The sequence below is a fragment of the Ornithodoros turicata genome, unplaced genomic scaffold, assembly GCF_037126465.1.
Source record: "Ornithodoros turicata isolate Travis unplaced genomic scaffold, ASM3712646v1 ctg00000903.1, whole genome shotgun sequence".
NCBI lineage: Eukaryota > Metazoa > Arthropoda > Arachnida > Ixodida > Argasidae > Ornithodoros > Ornithodoros turicata.
Window position 1 is genome coordinate 166,722 of NW_026999413.1, and position 16,390 is coordinate 183,111.

General features: G+C 45.7%; 1 protein-coding gene across 1 annotated transcript; it reads left to right on the forward strand.

The window, feature by feature from the left end:
- Positions 1–10,110: 10,110 nt before the first annotated feature.
- Positions 10,111–11,847, forward strand: LOC135375587 (putative nuclease HARBI1). Its single transcript, XM_064608264.1, has 5 exons — positions 10,111–10,546; positions 10,647–10,759; positions 10,950–11,091; positions 11,149–11,551; positions 11,646–11,847. The coding sequence occupies exons 1-5, from the start codon at positions 10,111–10,113 to the stop codon at positions 11,845–11,847; spliced, it is 1,296 nt and encodes a 431-aa protein (XP_064464334.1).
- The last annotated feature ends 4,543 nt before the right edge of the window (positions 11,848–16,390 follow it).

A 16,390-nucleotide genomic window follows, 5' to 3' on the forward strand; every position in this document is an offset into this window, starting at 1 on the left:
ATGTTTCTTCTGCCGATTTCGTCAGGTATTTTTCAGATGTGTAACGACTTGGTGTGCTAACACGCGCGTGTAACTTATGAAGGAAGTCATTGGTGAAGTGACATTGATGCAGTCGTAGCTGTTTTGGACAGGCAATCTGGTAGCGAAAAATGTCCACGATAGGCAACATATAAAACGTACCGCAAAGCTGCCGTGTCGACCATTTGTCACGACGGTATTCACGTACATCACGGTGAACATCATGGAAACGTCTCTTGCTTTCCTCGGCCTCGGCCTACGAAGAACCGGCGCCGCGAAAAGTGGTTTAGCAAGGTAAAACTGTGCGGGGAACGCCGTCACATGAGGGATGTGTTTAATTAAATCACAGTGAAAGATAGCAAAGGAATGTTACTGGTCATGTAGAAAGCAGATCTCGTTCACCAACATATCAATGGATTGTTTAAATAGTGTTCCTGTCAATGGACAACTGACGTTTTCGTCCCGTCTATACTGAGCAATGTTGGCCCAGAGCTTGGTTTCTGGATGCCACAAAACACTTCTCGCCAATGTGGTGTACTGTGACTCAATGGGGCATTTACAGCTCAGTGTCATTACCACATGAGGCAAGTTGACTCTCTCAGGTGCTGTCACTGCAGTGCTGTAGAACATCCAGAGTATATTCTTTGTCATTGCCCACACTACTGAGCTTTCCAAACTGCCATTTTCAGATCTCAATAATCTGAACTCCTGCCCCTCTCTCTAAAATTTCTTGGCCTATAGCTAAATCGAGCGCACAAATGCCTGCTCTCGAAGCTCTTTTGGCAATTTTGGACTCCATGGGACATTATTTCCTTCCTCACACCACAAGCAGCTATGGGGTAGAGTACCGCCCCAGGCAATGAAACTCTCTGTCCATCTCTTGATGAACAGCATCTGCAACTTCTGTGAGGTGGTTTAAACCACTCTTATAACTACATGATACAGACAAAATACAGAAACCGTCACTTCCTCAGGTAGGACCTAAGGAAGCGTGGACCTCCATGCGAAACCTTGTACAAATTAAACTTAAACAAAAATCTTCAGTGTCGGTTTCTGTATTTTGTTTATGCGATCTACAGGACTTGACTCCCCTCTTCGTATATCAACCACATGGTATGTGTAACCTAGGAATGCTGGTATGTGGGTGGAGTGACTAGTTTGCCACAGTACCACAAATAGGAACACAAATGGCTGATAAATCTGCTACAGAATCTGGGCCAAGACGATGAGCACTTGGAATCATCACAGTTTTCAATACCATGCAGAGGAAGATAGAGTAGAGTACCCTCAAATTTTGTACTACTTTTTCTGAATTACTTGTAATTATACAGCAGCTACATAGGCAGCAGTTAAAATGCTACTCAGAATTGCCAAAACTTCATGCCAGCACTCAATTCTTTTTACAAACTTTGGTTTGTGATGTGACGAATGTTTCGGTGACTTCCATAGGCCCGGTTTCACCAACTCGGGTTAACTGAACCAATATCAAGGGTTGCCAATCCTCGAACAGACACTTAACAGACACTTCTTTTTTTCCATCGGTGATGTGGTGAAGCAGATAGTTTAATGACCGTTCATCTTAGTTCAGATGCTGAAAAGGTTGGTGAAACTGGGTAGCCTTTGTGTTCTGGTGCTGTGCAATGATTTTTCGAGGGCTTCAAACTACAAAAAAAGGTTAGTAATTAAAAAAATTCTTGGCATACCTACCTACCTACCTACCTACCTACATATATGTCCTGGACAGCATGTAAGAAACTCAACAGAATATAAATGTCATCATGACATTGGTAGACAGACTGATACCGAAACAAATCTGAAGGGGAGGGCTGGGTTCCACGAATGGGCACTTGTTCACTGCCTCCTCTTGAAAGAAAAGTAGGACCGAAAGTCGCGTGCTCTGTCAAAGACCACCAGAATCCCCTCAAGACTGCCTTTTTGATGCGAACTCGTCCCCCCTAGATTTGAGCGTAGCTCAACTGTACCAAATTGGTGGCACTGTTGAACAGTATGACGTCATTTGTTTTTATGATGGACAGTATGATGTCATTTGTACCGTTTCTAAGGCACTTTGTACAAGGGTTTTGTATGCCAGCAGTGTACTGTCTGCGAAAGGTAGTTTCCGTGTCCACTTCAAGAAGACAATTTTTTTAAGAGGCTTAGAGGATGCGTAACTAATGTGTGATTCCCACTAAATATCAGAAGAGAGCTGCACACTTAAATACCTGAAACCCTCAACTCAATTAATTGTAGGATCAAAATTACGTGGGAATATATTGAGGTTTGTCTCGTTCACAAAAGACATCATTGCACACTCTGCAAAGTGCATCGGTAGTTGCCATGGCCTACATCAATCATAGATACTGCAAACCACTCATTGAGCATAGTCAGTCCGCGGTACGCAAAGTGAAAAGCATCATTGCCCATTGTGAACATGGCCATGCAACAGTGCTTGCGGCTTCGCATTTCTCACTAGTTTCTTTCATCACTTTGTTATGAGATGACTAATGCTTTGCCAATTCAACACTTGGAACTTTGTAACAGCTTTGCAAGGCATATGTACTCGTATGCACTTCCTTTAATCGCTTCAGGAGTATTTCTTCCGTAACATATCTCAGCAAAGCAGTATGTCATGTAGGTAACACAATTTTGGCACAGTAGTTGCTTGATATGTCCAACAAGCAGAGATATCAAATCTTTGTGCCAAAATGGTGTGCCATGCGTCCGTGTAAAGACGAGTCGCTTAGATGGAATAGGTACAGCATCTTGATGTTGAATGCAAGAAGTTAATGTTTGACAACATATATGTCATGGGTTAAATAGAGCAGTATATCATACACATCAGAAGAATGTCAACACTTCAGTGCTTTACCTTTACCTGTTATTCCAATGTTTACTCTCCCTTCTATTGGGATTATGTATTTCAGAATCATTTTTGTATGACTGAATTTTAATTTGGTAATCCTTTCACATGTCTTGTGATAGACAGGTTAGCAATGTAAGCAGTGTTTATGTGCCTCTCACAACCTGCATCTTTATGCAAAAGTACTCCAAAAGCCGGGAGACGACATAACTAGACAAAAAAAGTAGAGAACTCCAACTTAACATAACAAAATAACAAGGTTTACTCAGACGTTTCATCCGTCGTGCGACGGACATCATCAGTGCCAAACTGAATGAGCGATCTGAAAACTGAATCTGAAACTGAATCAGCACAACCGGTCATTATTTAAGGAGATGGGAGTATTGTTCGGGGAAAGGCCACGGTGGGTCACTTCGTATGTTCCGAGACTCTAGAAGCTTCCTGTGTCCCCATCTTTGTTCTCTCTTGTTATGTTAAGTTGGAGTTCTCTACTTTTTTGTCTGCATTTTTATGTATGAGGGTGTTTTTGTGACAAGAGGGCAAGGGTGCCGGCAACATGGCTCATGTTCACAAAAATGCAGAACCAGAGAGACACATAGACACAAAAAAAAGTATAGCATAACACAGTCCCAATCATTTTGTCGTGTCCTTTTTGATGTGTCGTCTGTTCTACAGTTTTTTTTTTTTTTTCGTGTGTAGTTTCTGGATTTTAAGCCCAGGAGCAGTTGCTGTAGAGGATGCTGAGAACATGTGAAGCATACATTTTCTCATTCTCACATTATGCTGTAAGCAGTGTGAAATACAACCCAAAAGGAATTTAATGAGACACAACTTGTCATCAAGATCAGTGTGGGAACATTGCAAAGGAAAAATAATTCTGAACCATAATGGATTCCTATCCTATTTAATGGTACAGTATCATATGAAAGTAATCCAAATAATATTAAAGAAGTAACCGTGCAAATTATCAGTCAAACATTGAAGCTGGCTGCAGTACACTACAATGTGTCACATGTAACAATATCAGTGTTTCCAAAACTGACACATAAACCTTAGGGAGGCCGCAATAGTCAAAGCGGGGGTTACACCAGTTGGCGAAAAGAAAAAGCAGATGAAATGAACGTAATATGCGACAAAACCAAGGAAACTATCACGCTACAACTGCAATATATTCAAGTTGTTTTTAAAAAATAGAAGTTAGTTCAGCGCACAGATATCAGCTGTCGAACACACAGCCATCCCGAAAACTATGCCCATCTTCGTTGATGCACCCACGAATCCACAGGAAGACCGCCGAGGCTCTCCCACCCGGATTAAGTATCTGTACCTTGAACTAGTGATGTGTCGTTCGTGGACGAACCCTTCAAACTGAACTAGTCATTCGGGTGAACTGAACGAACTAGTTCAACAACAACCAAAACATCAGTTCCCCAATTCAGTTCATTGGGCCTCGACACCCACAACGCATACGCTTTGATACGGTTCCAAGTGTGACATCTGCGCCATCTAACGAACGTTTTGTAAAGCTAACAAAGCACATGCGCGCAAGAAGAAGGGCGGGAGACCACGGCGCATACGCTGTGGCCTTGAGTGGCTATGACGCTGCGCTGAAGTGGACTGTGTGAAGGAAGAGAACTGGATGAACTAAAGAACTAAACGACGTCGCGACTCGTGAGTCGTTTTGAAGGACTCGCAGAGCCTGCCGTTGCCTGTCAGAACTGCTGCGCGTCCACAGCGCATGCGCTTACGGAAGAGCGCGGGCGGTGCGGCGAGGCAGAGCCTCAAGTGGACTTAGTGAAGGTGTGAAGGAAGAGAACTGGATGAACTAAAGAACTAAACGATGCCGCGGGTCGTTTGGAAGTACTCGCAGCGCCTGTCAGAACTGTTACTCGTCCACGGCGCATGCGCTTAAGGAAAAGCGCGGGGAGGGAGAGCCAGCAGAGCGGCTTTGAACGCCGTATGGATTGAAGTACTGTGGGCAAGTGAACTATATGAACGGCGAACGCTGAACAAGAGTAAATCATTTAGAACTGATTGCGCTGAGATCGCTCTGAGCTCCTTCACGCAATTGTGGACTGCTAGTGGCGCCGTTATGTTCTGACTTCTGGCTGACTGCTTGTGTGACTGGCACACCCTGGAGCGGGCACGTTATTTTTGCGGCAATACACTGCAAGCTTCCCAATTTTTCCTCCACAACGCTAGACGTTGTACTTTTCTTCAAGCTCTCTCATGCATTTGAATGAAATGAGTTGAAACTGCGGTTACTCTATCACACTTCTGTGTTCTCAAGTTCGCTGCAAGCAGACGTAAGTGATCAGAAATACACGATTGTAACATTGAACGACGACGGCACCTTGCATATTGATCTGTGCAATACTTTTCTCGTTAAAAATATACGTAGAAAATTAAAGCAAAATAAAAAAGCGACCTAAAAGATTACGTTTGCTATGTTGATGTTCTCGAACCTTTGGAAAACTGAATTGCAAGATCATTTTGTTGTATCTCTCTTGGTCGAGCCACTTTAAAGTTTGGGACTATATTACTTGATTGTGTTTAATTGCGAACAGGTGAACGAATGAACTATTCTTTTAGACAGTTCAGTGGAGTGAACTGAACTAAATGAATTAGTTCACAAAAATGAACTGACTTGCCCATCACTACCTTGGACTGTGAACAGTTTGGTGTACACTCCAGAAAACGAGAACAGCTGAATGCCGACTTCATGGGCGCGGCCATGCGAGCCGACAAGGACAGTTCAACAGAGGAGCAATTTGAACGCGAATGTGGCGCTAGTGGTAGGCGCAACAATTTGCAGTTCAACGAAGTAAACTGACCAAAAATTAAGCAGCGAGGATGCGTGCTTGGTCATTTGTGATTATTTGGGCCTGTAATCCACATCACGGTTCACAAAAGCTGCTAAAAATGCCGATGACTGGCACAAGAAAAACGAGTTTGCAATGTTTTTGACCCGTTGCGGTTCAAGCGAATATATCTTTTTTGTGCTTCCTTCCACTTTTTTCTTTTTTGTTTTTTTTTTCTTTTTCTTTTATTGTTTTTTACTGTTGTCGGTTCGTTCCGAAGCCCTAGCTTGGAAAGCTGCTCCTGTTTAGTTTCGGTATAAATCGGAATGTGGGGGCAGGGGGAACAGTCCACCGCTCCTCGAGTTTTCAGGTTGCTGGCTCTGCCCCCCCCCCGTACTTCTCAATCTCTAACTCCATGTCCAGCAGCGCTCTCCTTCAGGTTAGGTTAGGTTAGGTTGGGTTAGGTTAGGTTAGGGCTCACTCCCCCTTGCCGACTTCCGAGTTAGTGCGAGCGAAGTATCTCGATAATGGAAAATCTGAAACGGTACACTAAAAACAAATGTCACCTCTGTGGATAATAATTTGAAGCATATAGATGAAGGATTCATCTCATATCTAAACCGATTGCCAGCAATTCTGCTCTTTCTGTTTCTCGAAGAAAGAAAAAGAGCTTCACACATACACACACACAAAAAAAAATACATCTTAGTGAATTATGCAAATTAGAATGCCAAAATACCTTGCAGATAAGGTTTTCCACCACTCGTGTACGCGTACGTGCGAAACTAATGTACACATAGTCCTATAGTTGTTTTATTTTAAAAAATCTCCATTAAAATGGCTACGACCACGAAGTATGCGTTTGTGGCATCCCGTTTATTTTGTGTGTGTGTGTGTTTCAGCTTGGGGGGGGCAAACTTTTATAAAAAAAGTCACGAGAGCACGTCATTTTCACAGTTGAGTTCTACGGGCGCGTACCTTTTCCAAGAGAGACTATAATGACTAATAAGGATGACTAATCAATTAAATTCATTAATTAACTCTAATAAGGACGTCTTGAACAAAAGCCAGATACCGATATGAGAGACTGTCCTAGTTAAAATCCATGTTTAAAAATTTTGAAACGCGTACGTGTATTAAAATATCAATCCCTGAATTTTGACATGCAAATGGGCAAAACCGAAACCGTGGCAACCACGTTTGGGGTGGTGGTCTTCACGGTACGGGATCTGTATGGGATACTTCTGTAAGTCAACTGCGCTCGCAACTATATTGTCTTGGCTCAGAAACCGTATATTTCTGGAACGTAGAGAGGTAAAAAAGGAATCACACAACACGAATATACTTCAAGTACTCTTCTCCTTAGGGAAGCGAGGAAGCGAAAGATTTATTGACTCTACGTTGCACTAGTGTCAGCGCGCTGAGCGGTTGAGCTGGAATTGGAATTAGAATTGGAAATGAATCAAAAAGAATGATAAATATTACTAGAAAGAAAAAGAATGAAAAAAGCGTTATCTGAGCTGATCGAACTCGGTTCACTCTGGAAATTGTTGCACCGACGACTGGCGCCACGTTCGAACTTACCTAAAATTGCTCCTCTGTTGAACGGTCCTTCTCGGCTCGTATGGCCGCGCCCATGAAAGCAGGGGCCCTATCCTGGTCAAAGTAATCGAGCTCGATTACTTGAAATCTCTTCTGTCATTGGTGGACAATCTAAAAAGGCGTGAATATTAAAAGTGGTTGACATTTTTTATCAGCCAATGACACAACGTATTATCTTGGGATGCAACCCGCCTTATCGATGTTTCCTCCTGAGAACCCGAAGGCCACACCTGTGACCTGCCCGCCTTGCCTTGTTGCTTCGGTTGTTTGGTGTCGGAACCAGAAAGCTCTTCTGGCGTAAAACTGAATTTCGTGGGAAATGTGCGCAAAAGCACGCTCGTAATTTTCTTTTTTCATTTTGTTATTTTTCATGGTGTACAGATGTGCAAGGCAGCAATGTATCTGTGACACCGTGAGTGTACTTGACGTTTATAATAGCGGTATGTGGCCGTGAGATGGCGCCGGTGGCATCAGAGCCTTCGGCAGGCGACAAAACAAACCCACAAAGTATCGAACGGACAGTGTGGCGCGAAGCGTAAACGCGACTATAAGAAATCGGTTTGTGCTTCAAATCATGAGCTTCAGCTTATTTTTGTCACTTTTTGTGTGTGTTCGAGTGCTGACATGCGATGACGTTATGGAAGTCGTCTTTCAAATGCTTCCTTCGTGAGTTGTGGGGGTAATAACGGTACTCAAATGATCGTTGATACTCTATCCACAAGCAGTGAATTTTGATCGATGAGTATTTTGTGTGCACACTTCTATTGCAAGAACATCGATTGCACGACGCCTCGAAAAGCGCGCCACTCTCACACATACGAGCGGCGATCGGCGCAGAGAAATTGTGACGGTGAAGCGCATTGTGCATCGATACTTTCTGCATTATTAGACTATTAAACGAAAAGATCTGAACTTTTTGTTGCCACGAGCACATACACACTTCATACAACATCATATAAAAGTATGCATGCGGACGCATCACTAAAGTCGCGCCGCTCAAAGTAATCGACCCCTTTTCGCTAGATTACTTTTCAGCTTTGAAACTAATCTTTTACGTCATGATTACGTCAAAATGACGTAGGGCCACGGTCCTGATTAGCATGAAGCCATGAGCTAGGGAATGCTAGGGAGAAATGCAGGGACAACTAAGACGGCTATATTCAGTAATAGAGGCGAATAGAGGCTAGACTCTACATTGGGGCGCCACTTTCCAGTAGCATTTCACGGCTGCACGTAGTCGCGTCGCCGCCGTCCTTTTTGGCCGCCGAAGCTACAGAAATCGACCGCACCACTTTCTCTCTAGTGTTCACCAGCGTTTCATTTTACGAGTACGAAACCGAAACTGGAGTTGTAGTTCATTTGAGAACGCGATTGTGGTTGTCGTACTTTTGTTGCATTGCTGTTCGCTATCGGACGAAGAGAATGAAGTTATGCGTACTACGAGAAACCGTGACAAGAATGAGGTTTTCAGAAGGCGCTTTTGTGGCTCTTGTTACTATACATTGTTAGAATGCAGAAGCTCAGTATTTCATTTCAAAGTATGGCCCTTGGCGATGAAACTTGCCATTCATGATCTTAAAAATAAATGTGCTCTTTCTCCAAGACGCCATCGGCCATCTCCGCGCAAGTTCTCACACCACCGTAATGACATTGCACTGTAGCAATTGGCTGTATGAATGGCAAATGAATACAGTCAACAACTGTGTAGTTGTTGCATTGCTTATAGCGCACATTAGTCGTATTATGAAATAATGCAGCTTATTGGTGTTGTATGGGTGCATTCCAACGTAGGCAAGGACGTAGCCGGATACAGCATTCGTACCACAAGGTTTACTAACTCGCTATCCGCTGTTTCTTGCGAAGAGGACATACATGTTGGTTGAACAATTACGTGTGACAGAAGTTTGTGAGCCGTTTGTTGGACTCCATGTAGGTGCGTCTACATGGTGCGGCTCCAGCGTTGAACTGCGATTTTCTTTTCCGTTACGCGTGACGGTAATGGTGGAACCCAGTCTTCACCGATCATGAGGAGGTGCGCCTGCAAGGCGGTTGCCACTGTTCAAGAACGGACTTGGGGGTGGGGGAGAGCCAAGGGGTCGTAAGCCCCCAAGATATGTGCTCTCGTAAAATTTTGCAAATGTGGTTGTTATGTCAAATTCTTGCACGGAATACCATATGCCACAAAAAATAAAGTATATCAACAAAGTATACAGTTGTTTTCGCGTGTGAAATATTTAAAACAGTGACATATTGGTACAGAGCCCTATGTACTCATGCACGTCCGCCACTGATGACAACTGGACGTGTACATTGCAATATATGAGCATCGGTTGCGTTCCACGCCATGCATAGTTCGCGGTCCGGACGCAAACTCAGCATCAAAACGCGCATGTCCACCCACATGTTGTACCCAAGTCGTGCAGGCGACGTGTGCTTATCAATCGCACTGTCAGCGCACAGATACAGGTGCACGTTGGAAAAGGAAAAGATAAGTAATATGTGAAGGTGGCTGGAGGAGTGGGGAAAAATATCGGCAACGTAATTCCTTGGCTCGTGGCGATAACGGGGTTGCTTTATCTGCGGGGCGTATCCCGAACATCGTGTGCTACTTCTGCTGAAACGCGACCCTCTACATCACTTTTCTGCTGCTCCCAGTTGAATTCTCCTCTGCGCTCCATTCCTTAGTGATTTTCTCTACGTTGTGCCGTCCGAGTTCTATTTGTCTTGTGTGTTTGTGACTTTTTCAACGTGTATATTGAGTGAAACTATTTTAATTGTACATTTCCACTTTTTAAAACTTTTTTTATCTTTTTTTTCGCGCTATTTGCAATGCAATACGCGTTGCCGGGAGTTCTCCTGGAGCACGACGCTGAACGGACATTCCGGGAGCGTGCGGATGCTTTCGAGGAAAGTCACCAAGTTTTCCTCAACAAATATAGGTTGACGAAGAAACTCGTCCGCTGGCTCTGCCACCAGGTTAGGCCCGCGTTACAACCTAGAAGGGCGACAAGGAGGACGTTGACAGTTGCGGAGCAGATACTGATTGCCCTTCGCTTTTATGCCACGGGCAGATTTCAGGGGATGGTTGCTACTGACCGCGATCTGTCCGTCTCCCAGAGCACAGTCAGCAGGGTGCTGTTTAGAGTGACGAATGCCATCGTGCTTCGCCTTGCACCTCTGTGGATTAAATTCCCCCTAAGCTCTGCAGAGGTGCACGCGGCAATGGCTGGTTTCCAGAGGAAGTGGAAGTTGCCCGGCGTAATTGGTGAGTGCTTCGTAAAGTTAGTTAATGGGTTATGGATGATCTCTCAACAAATGTACCCATGTAACATATTGATTAACAGAGCACATAATTTGCTACGCAGGCTGCATTGACGGCACACTCGTCTGCGTCACTGCTCCCTCCGAAAGAAGTGGACAATATCAGAAGAGCGCGTTCTTCTGCAGAAAGCAGTACTTTGCACTGAACGCGATGGTCGTAAGTATTCATCCTCTACCTCCTTTGCAATGAAGTGTTTGCATGTTTTAAGCAGCTTCTTGAGTCTAAGTAGAAGACCCATTGTTATGTGGTGCTGTTTCACCTACAAAATATGGCTCTCGTGTGAGAATGACCTGATTACGCGTGGCAGTGGAAGATGTTTCACAAGCAGTGTCATCATGTGTTTTAGGTGTGTGATTCGTCGATGACAATCACATCTCTAGACTGCTCCTTCTCTGGGGGGACGCACGATGCCTACGTTTGGCGGCACAGCGAGCTGCGAGAGGAGCTCGGCAGCACCCATTCGTCTAACGTGCGCAAGTATCTGTTGGGTATGCTCTACTGCAAGTTCGATGGGACCGGAACATGATATTCCTCATTTTGCTTAGGTGACAGTGGTTATCCCTTGGAGCCCTGGCTCTTGACTCCTTTGCCAGGCGAACAGGAGCCGTCGACACCAGAAGCGCGGTACAGCAGTCGACACCGACGTGCACGCAGCACAGTGGAAAGGTGCATCGGCCTCCTTAAGGCTAGGTTACGGTGTCTGCAGCGCTACAGGGGTCTACACTACAGCCCCCATAGGTCATCCAACATTGTGGTGGCTTGCGCAGTGCTTCATAACATCTGCATGCACTGGCGCGCGCCCCCCGCTGATGCCCAAGGTGAAGATGACCTCGAAGACGGCGAGGCGAGCGAGGATTCCACTAGCCATCCTGTGCCCCCTCGCGAAACAGACACTTATGGGGCAGGTGCTGCGGTTCGAGCACAGTTAATTGATGACCTGCGGCGAGCGTAAGCAGCGCTGGCCGCGTCTCTGTCACTTTGTGAGGTTGGTTTTCTCCTCTTGCTTTGGTCTTTTAAATTAACATGTCTCGTTCACGCTCAGGTGGTGCTGCTTTGCCGGTGTATTTCCGTGCTACTCGATCGGCCACCATAGGAACAGCCTGAGTGCTTCGCCGACTGCTAAGGAAACAGGGAGGATATTCTTGAAGTTGTCTGTGGCATACCCCGGAGAAACCGTCGACATCAAAGCCGTCGTCGGGATTCGAACACGAGACACCTCCCGCGGTCTCGGCGCGGAAGCTTAGCATGCTAAGCACGCATCGTATGCTCAGAGTCGAGAGTTAGCGCATGGTGGATATCTGCTCATTTGCCGTGTCACTCTCTTGAACACCTTCCACGTACATCAAAGTACATAATGACTGCAAACCCTTCATTATCAAACGTTAGATGGATCGAAGCAGTATCTCTAACTGCGTCAGCGCGCCTCCCACCTAGGCGCTACTTGCTGGAGTCCAGCGTCATCGGGTAGTTTATTTTGCACAAGAGTATGCATTGCACAATGGTGAAAAGCACCCGCATATTATGGGCCATGTCTCCACGCTATTCCTTTCATAGTTCAGAGTTGTTCTGATCCCAGAGTCGCGTGCTCCAACCCGACCGAGGACGCTGGCAGCTCCGTGGCGAGGTACAAGTTGCCCAGCACACAGTCTTCTGCGAGGGACGTTAAACCCGGCGCTCCTTTAGCATTTGCAGGTGGGCAAAATTAAATCACAGACGCGAGCACTGTGACGTAGCTATCATGATTACAGCTGTCCCGCGCCGTAAAGTCACGAATTATCAGTTTGCAGTTATCATACGCGCGTGTCTGTGAAGTCTGCAACGGCAGGCACATGCTGAAATTGCGGTGAATAGTTGCAGGCTTTGTTGCTACGTGTCTCTCCATAATACATGTCGCTTTATTGCAAATAATAAAAAAGGCATTTGAAAACGTTGTCTCGTTTCACAATATCAGGAATTCTCGATGCTTTCAAGAACCTCATTACGTTACTCGTTTTAAGATTGCGAACCAAGCTAGAACAACGCACACACAAGGGAAAGAGCAGTCGGAAAATTTTAATGGAACTGAAACCCCCGAAGATCAGCCCCCACATAAGGAGTCAGCAGACAAAACAATGTAGCTACGGCTTGTATAAGAAACAGGTCCTAACCTGAGAGCGACATGGAACTCTTTCTCTTGATTCCTGCCTGAATGACTTTCGTATTCCTTCTACGGGCTTTTGAATGCACTGAATTTGTCAGACAATGCCATACAATAGATACCGCGCATACGTATCGCAAATATGTGTGGTAAGATCATACGAGCCCTACTGCTTTCAGTAAAACTTTTTGGGGAGCATTTGTTTCGGTCCGGCTGTACGGTTGTTTCGCGGCACAGAAATCGCTCCTCTTTGAAGAAAAGAATGCACCGTACAAGATTGAGGGGCGCACTCGCGCTTCCATAGAGGGGGAGCAAAACCAAAATGAACGCTATGTTTTCGTCGCACACACACCACGTTTACACTATACAGTCTGCATACATGTCCACGAGCTGTATACACGCCGAAAAGAAACGAAAGACAGATACAGAGTTAACGGGAAGCAGCAACTGAGAAATTTATTTACAATTCAGTATACACAAATACATGCTGTCTCAACCAACATCACCTACAGAAGGCATGCCTATTGCCTCCTCTACCTCCTTTGCTACGTGGACATATCAAGTCTGAAATCGTCTGATTGTGAATCGGTGTTCTGCGAAATCAACAACTCGCCAAATGATCGCAGCCAATTTGAAACTTGAAGGCCTGAATCTGTAGACAAAGAGTGCAACACGCTTTCCAGAAAAGCAGTCTTGCGGAAAATATGGGACCATATTGTGCTTCATTTTGAAGTGTTCCATATGTACAATGTATGCTACACTAAATATGCACTATGCCTACGAGTTAATCGTGCCCTCCTAGCCGAGGACGGCCGTTTCGTCCTACTTGGGACTCTTCAGCCCGGCGCAGGGAAGTAACACAATCCTGGGTTGGGTCTTGAGAGTATGCTCTGTGGCTGCACGTGGCTGTGCCCATGTTTACCAGTTGATCGTGCACTCCCGGCCGAGGACGGCCGTCTCGTCCTACTTGGGACTCTCGAGCTCGGCACTATATACACTATAAACATTACATACACTATATACATTATATACACTATATACATTACATACACTATATACATTATATACACTATATACACGCCTCCTCGCCGTAATGCGTAATTATGGTCCCTGGCGTGGCGTCGCTTCCCTAGCCAGGGCAGCCAGGAAGGCCCGGAACATGGCTTCGTTCTTTAACCATGTGATACAGTGTTAGAGGATACCCAAGACACGTCATAACGTATGTGATGCAAATGATTACCCGTTGCTGGTGAGCCTCTTGCTGGCGTACAGAGGCGGTGATAGCCGCCGCGACGTTGTCCAGGCCCGCCGCTACCCTCTCCATGACCTGCGTATGCTAGGCGACCGCAGCCATTAATTAATTCATCAATCCGGGCGTGCAGCCGGCGATGCACACACACACACACACACACACACACACATCATTACGCATTGCGATGCAAATGATTACCTGCTGCTGATGGACCTCCTGTTGCCGTAAGGAGGCAGTAACTGCAGTCCCAATGCCGTCGAGGACCTCTAAGACACGGTCCATTGTGCGGGTGTGCTGCGCGGCCCCAGCCATCAACTCGTCAATGCGAGCGTGCAGTCGACTAGGCTGGGAACGCGGTGGGCTGTCAGGGGAGGCTGCGAAAAGAATGGCTCACGTTAAAAAATGTCCTACACCATTCAGTAGAGTGTGTGTGTTTGTTTCCTATAGTCAGAATAAAAAGGACGTGGAAGATCCTCAAAATACTGTCACCTGTCGAGCTGTGTCGGGGAGGTTCCACTGATGGAAGGGACCAGTCCTCCTCGTCCGGCTCGACATCCTCCACATCATCCATATGTACGGCAGAAGCACTGGGCGCCGACGAAGAAGACGTACTCGGACGCGGCTCCGACGACGTACGTGGCGCTGAGGACGTGCTGGGCTGCGCTGGGTCAGGCTCGGGACGCCTGCACTGGTTGCGTTAACACATGTCATTACAAAAAATATCGCGTCGACGAAAACCATCAAATACACACCGCTACAAAACGTCACTTACGAGGCCGCTGGAGAGACGTCGGTTGGACGAAAAGCTCTCCACTCTGCAAGCCCCCAGGAGCTGTAGAGCACGCGCGTCAATGTCGTTGAACTCGCCAACGGCGTCCTCAAACGTCCTCACGTTGCCGGTCCTGGTGCACGCCGCCTTCCAAGTTGAGTACTTGAGTTTGATGGTGCGGCGCTTATTAAGCCACACCGTCCGCCACTGCTGCGGCGTGCGGCGGTATGACTGACCCTGGTTGAGGGTGTCAGCCAAGGCTCGCCACTCGGCCTCCAGGCCCCCACCGCCACGCGGATGACCGGACATATCGTCCGCGGGATTTGCCAAGTGCCTGTTGGTTTCCATGTATGAGATAAGCGCCTCCATGCGCTCCTGAGACACTTGCGGACCACGGACACTGGGCCTCGTGGCCGCAGCTCCAGGTGGTGCACCATTGCTCGCCGGAAAGGAAAATGGAACGAAGGCACAAGTTCATTGTTGCCAACGTTGCAAACGCGCTGTCCACCAGAGCATATAAACAGTCCTCCCGGAATTCGTTCTAAATGTACCCTTCAATGCCCTATTGTAGCTCTGTCTTGCGCAGAAAATTGTACATTATTCGCGCTTACCCCCAGGTACAGAACACACTTAACATATATTTTGTGCTGGAGTACTTAAAATCTGCATAAAATGCTCCATGGGTTACAAACCATATACAGGGTGTCTCACCGAAAAAGGACCAGTGGCTGAAAAAAACCCGGAGTGCTGGACACAAATGGAGCCAAATGTACGTGTTTGCCAGTTGCCAGTTGTGTGGTCTATCAAAAAAAAAAAATTCGGCCCTTTTTAATTAATTAGCGATAATTAATTTTCTAACTTTTTCATTATAAAACATACGAAGTTGTTCCAATGAGAACATCTGATCTCTTCCTCCTCATCATCCTGATCATCCTGATACCAAAGCCGTTTTCAGAACAAATATCCGTTCGATAGACCGTCCGCAAAAAAATTGTGAAGGCACACCTTTTTTTCTTTTCTTTATTTCGTTCATTGCGCATCTTCGAAGACGCGTATTTCCTGTATTGTATTATATGTATATATATATATATATATACATATACAAGTGAAATAATAAGACTTGGACTACAGATTACAGGAACGTTAACAAAAACTAATTTATTTAATGGGCAATTTAACACATAGATTAAAAAAAAGAATGGTCGACGTTTCGACAGTGGCACTGTCTTCGTCAGGACAAAAGAGGTACAAGGGTTGCATATTGCTTAAATAGGTTTCCTGGGTGACGTCACAATCGGTGCAAGTATGCCACGTGGCAGTTGTCTGAGTCATATTCTGGAACATTCCGCAAGGTCAAGTCCGGGTGGTGATGTCATCTTTCTTGGGGAGCCAGCTCAGGGTGAGCTGTACTGAGGCCATAGCTGAAAAGAAAACAAAGGAAAATAAAAGGAAAAAAATGGGAAAGTATATCCCATCTAGACGACCAGATTCCTTACTGTTGAAAGTACACCGGGATCTTCGTTAATGATTGATTGGAATTTGTAAATGAGGTAAGACTCGCGTTGTTCCCTGCCTCTATCGGAGCTAAAGTTTGATTGAAGAATAAAAAGGGCAACGTCATTTATTGAA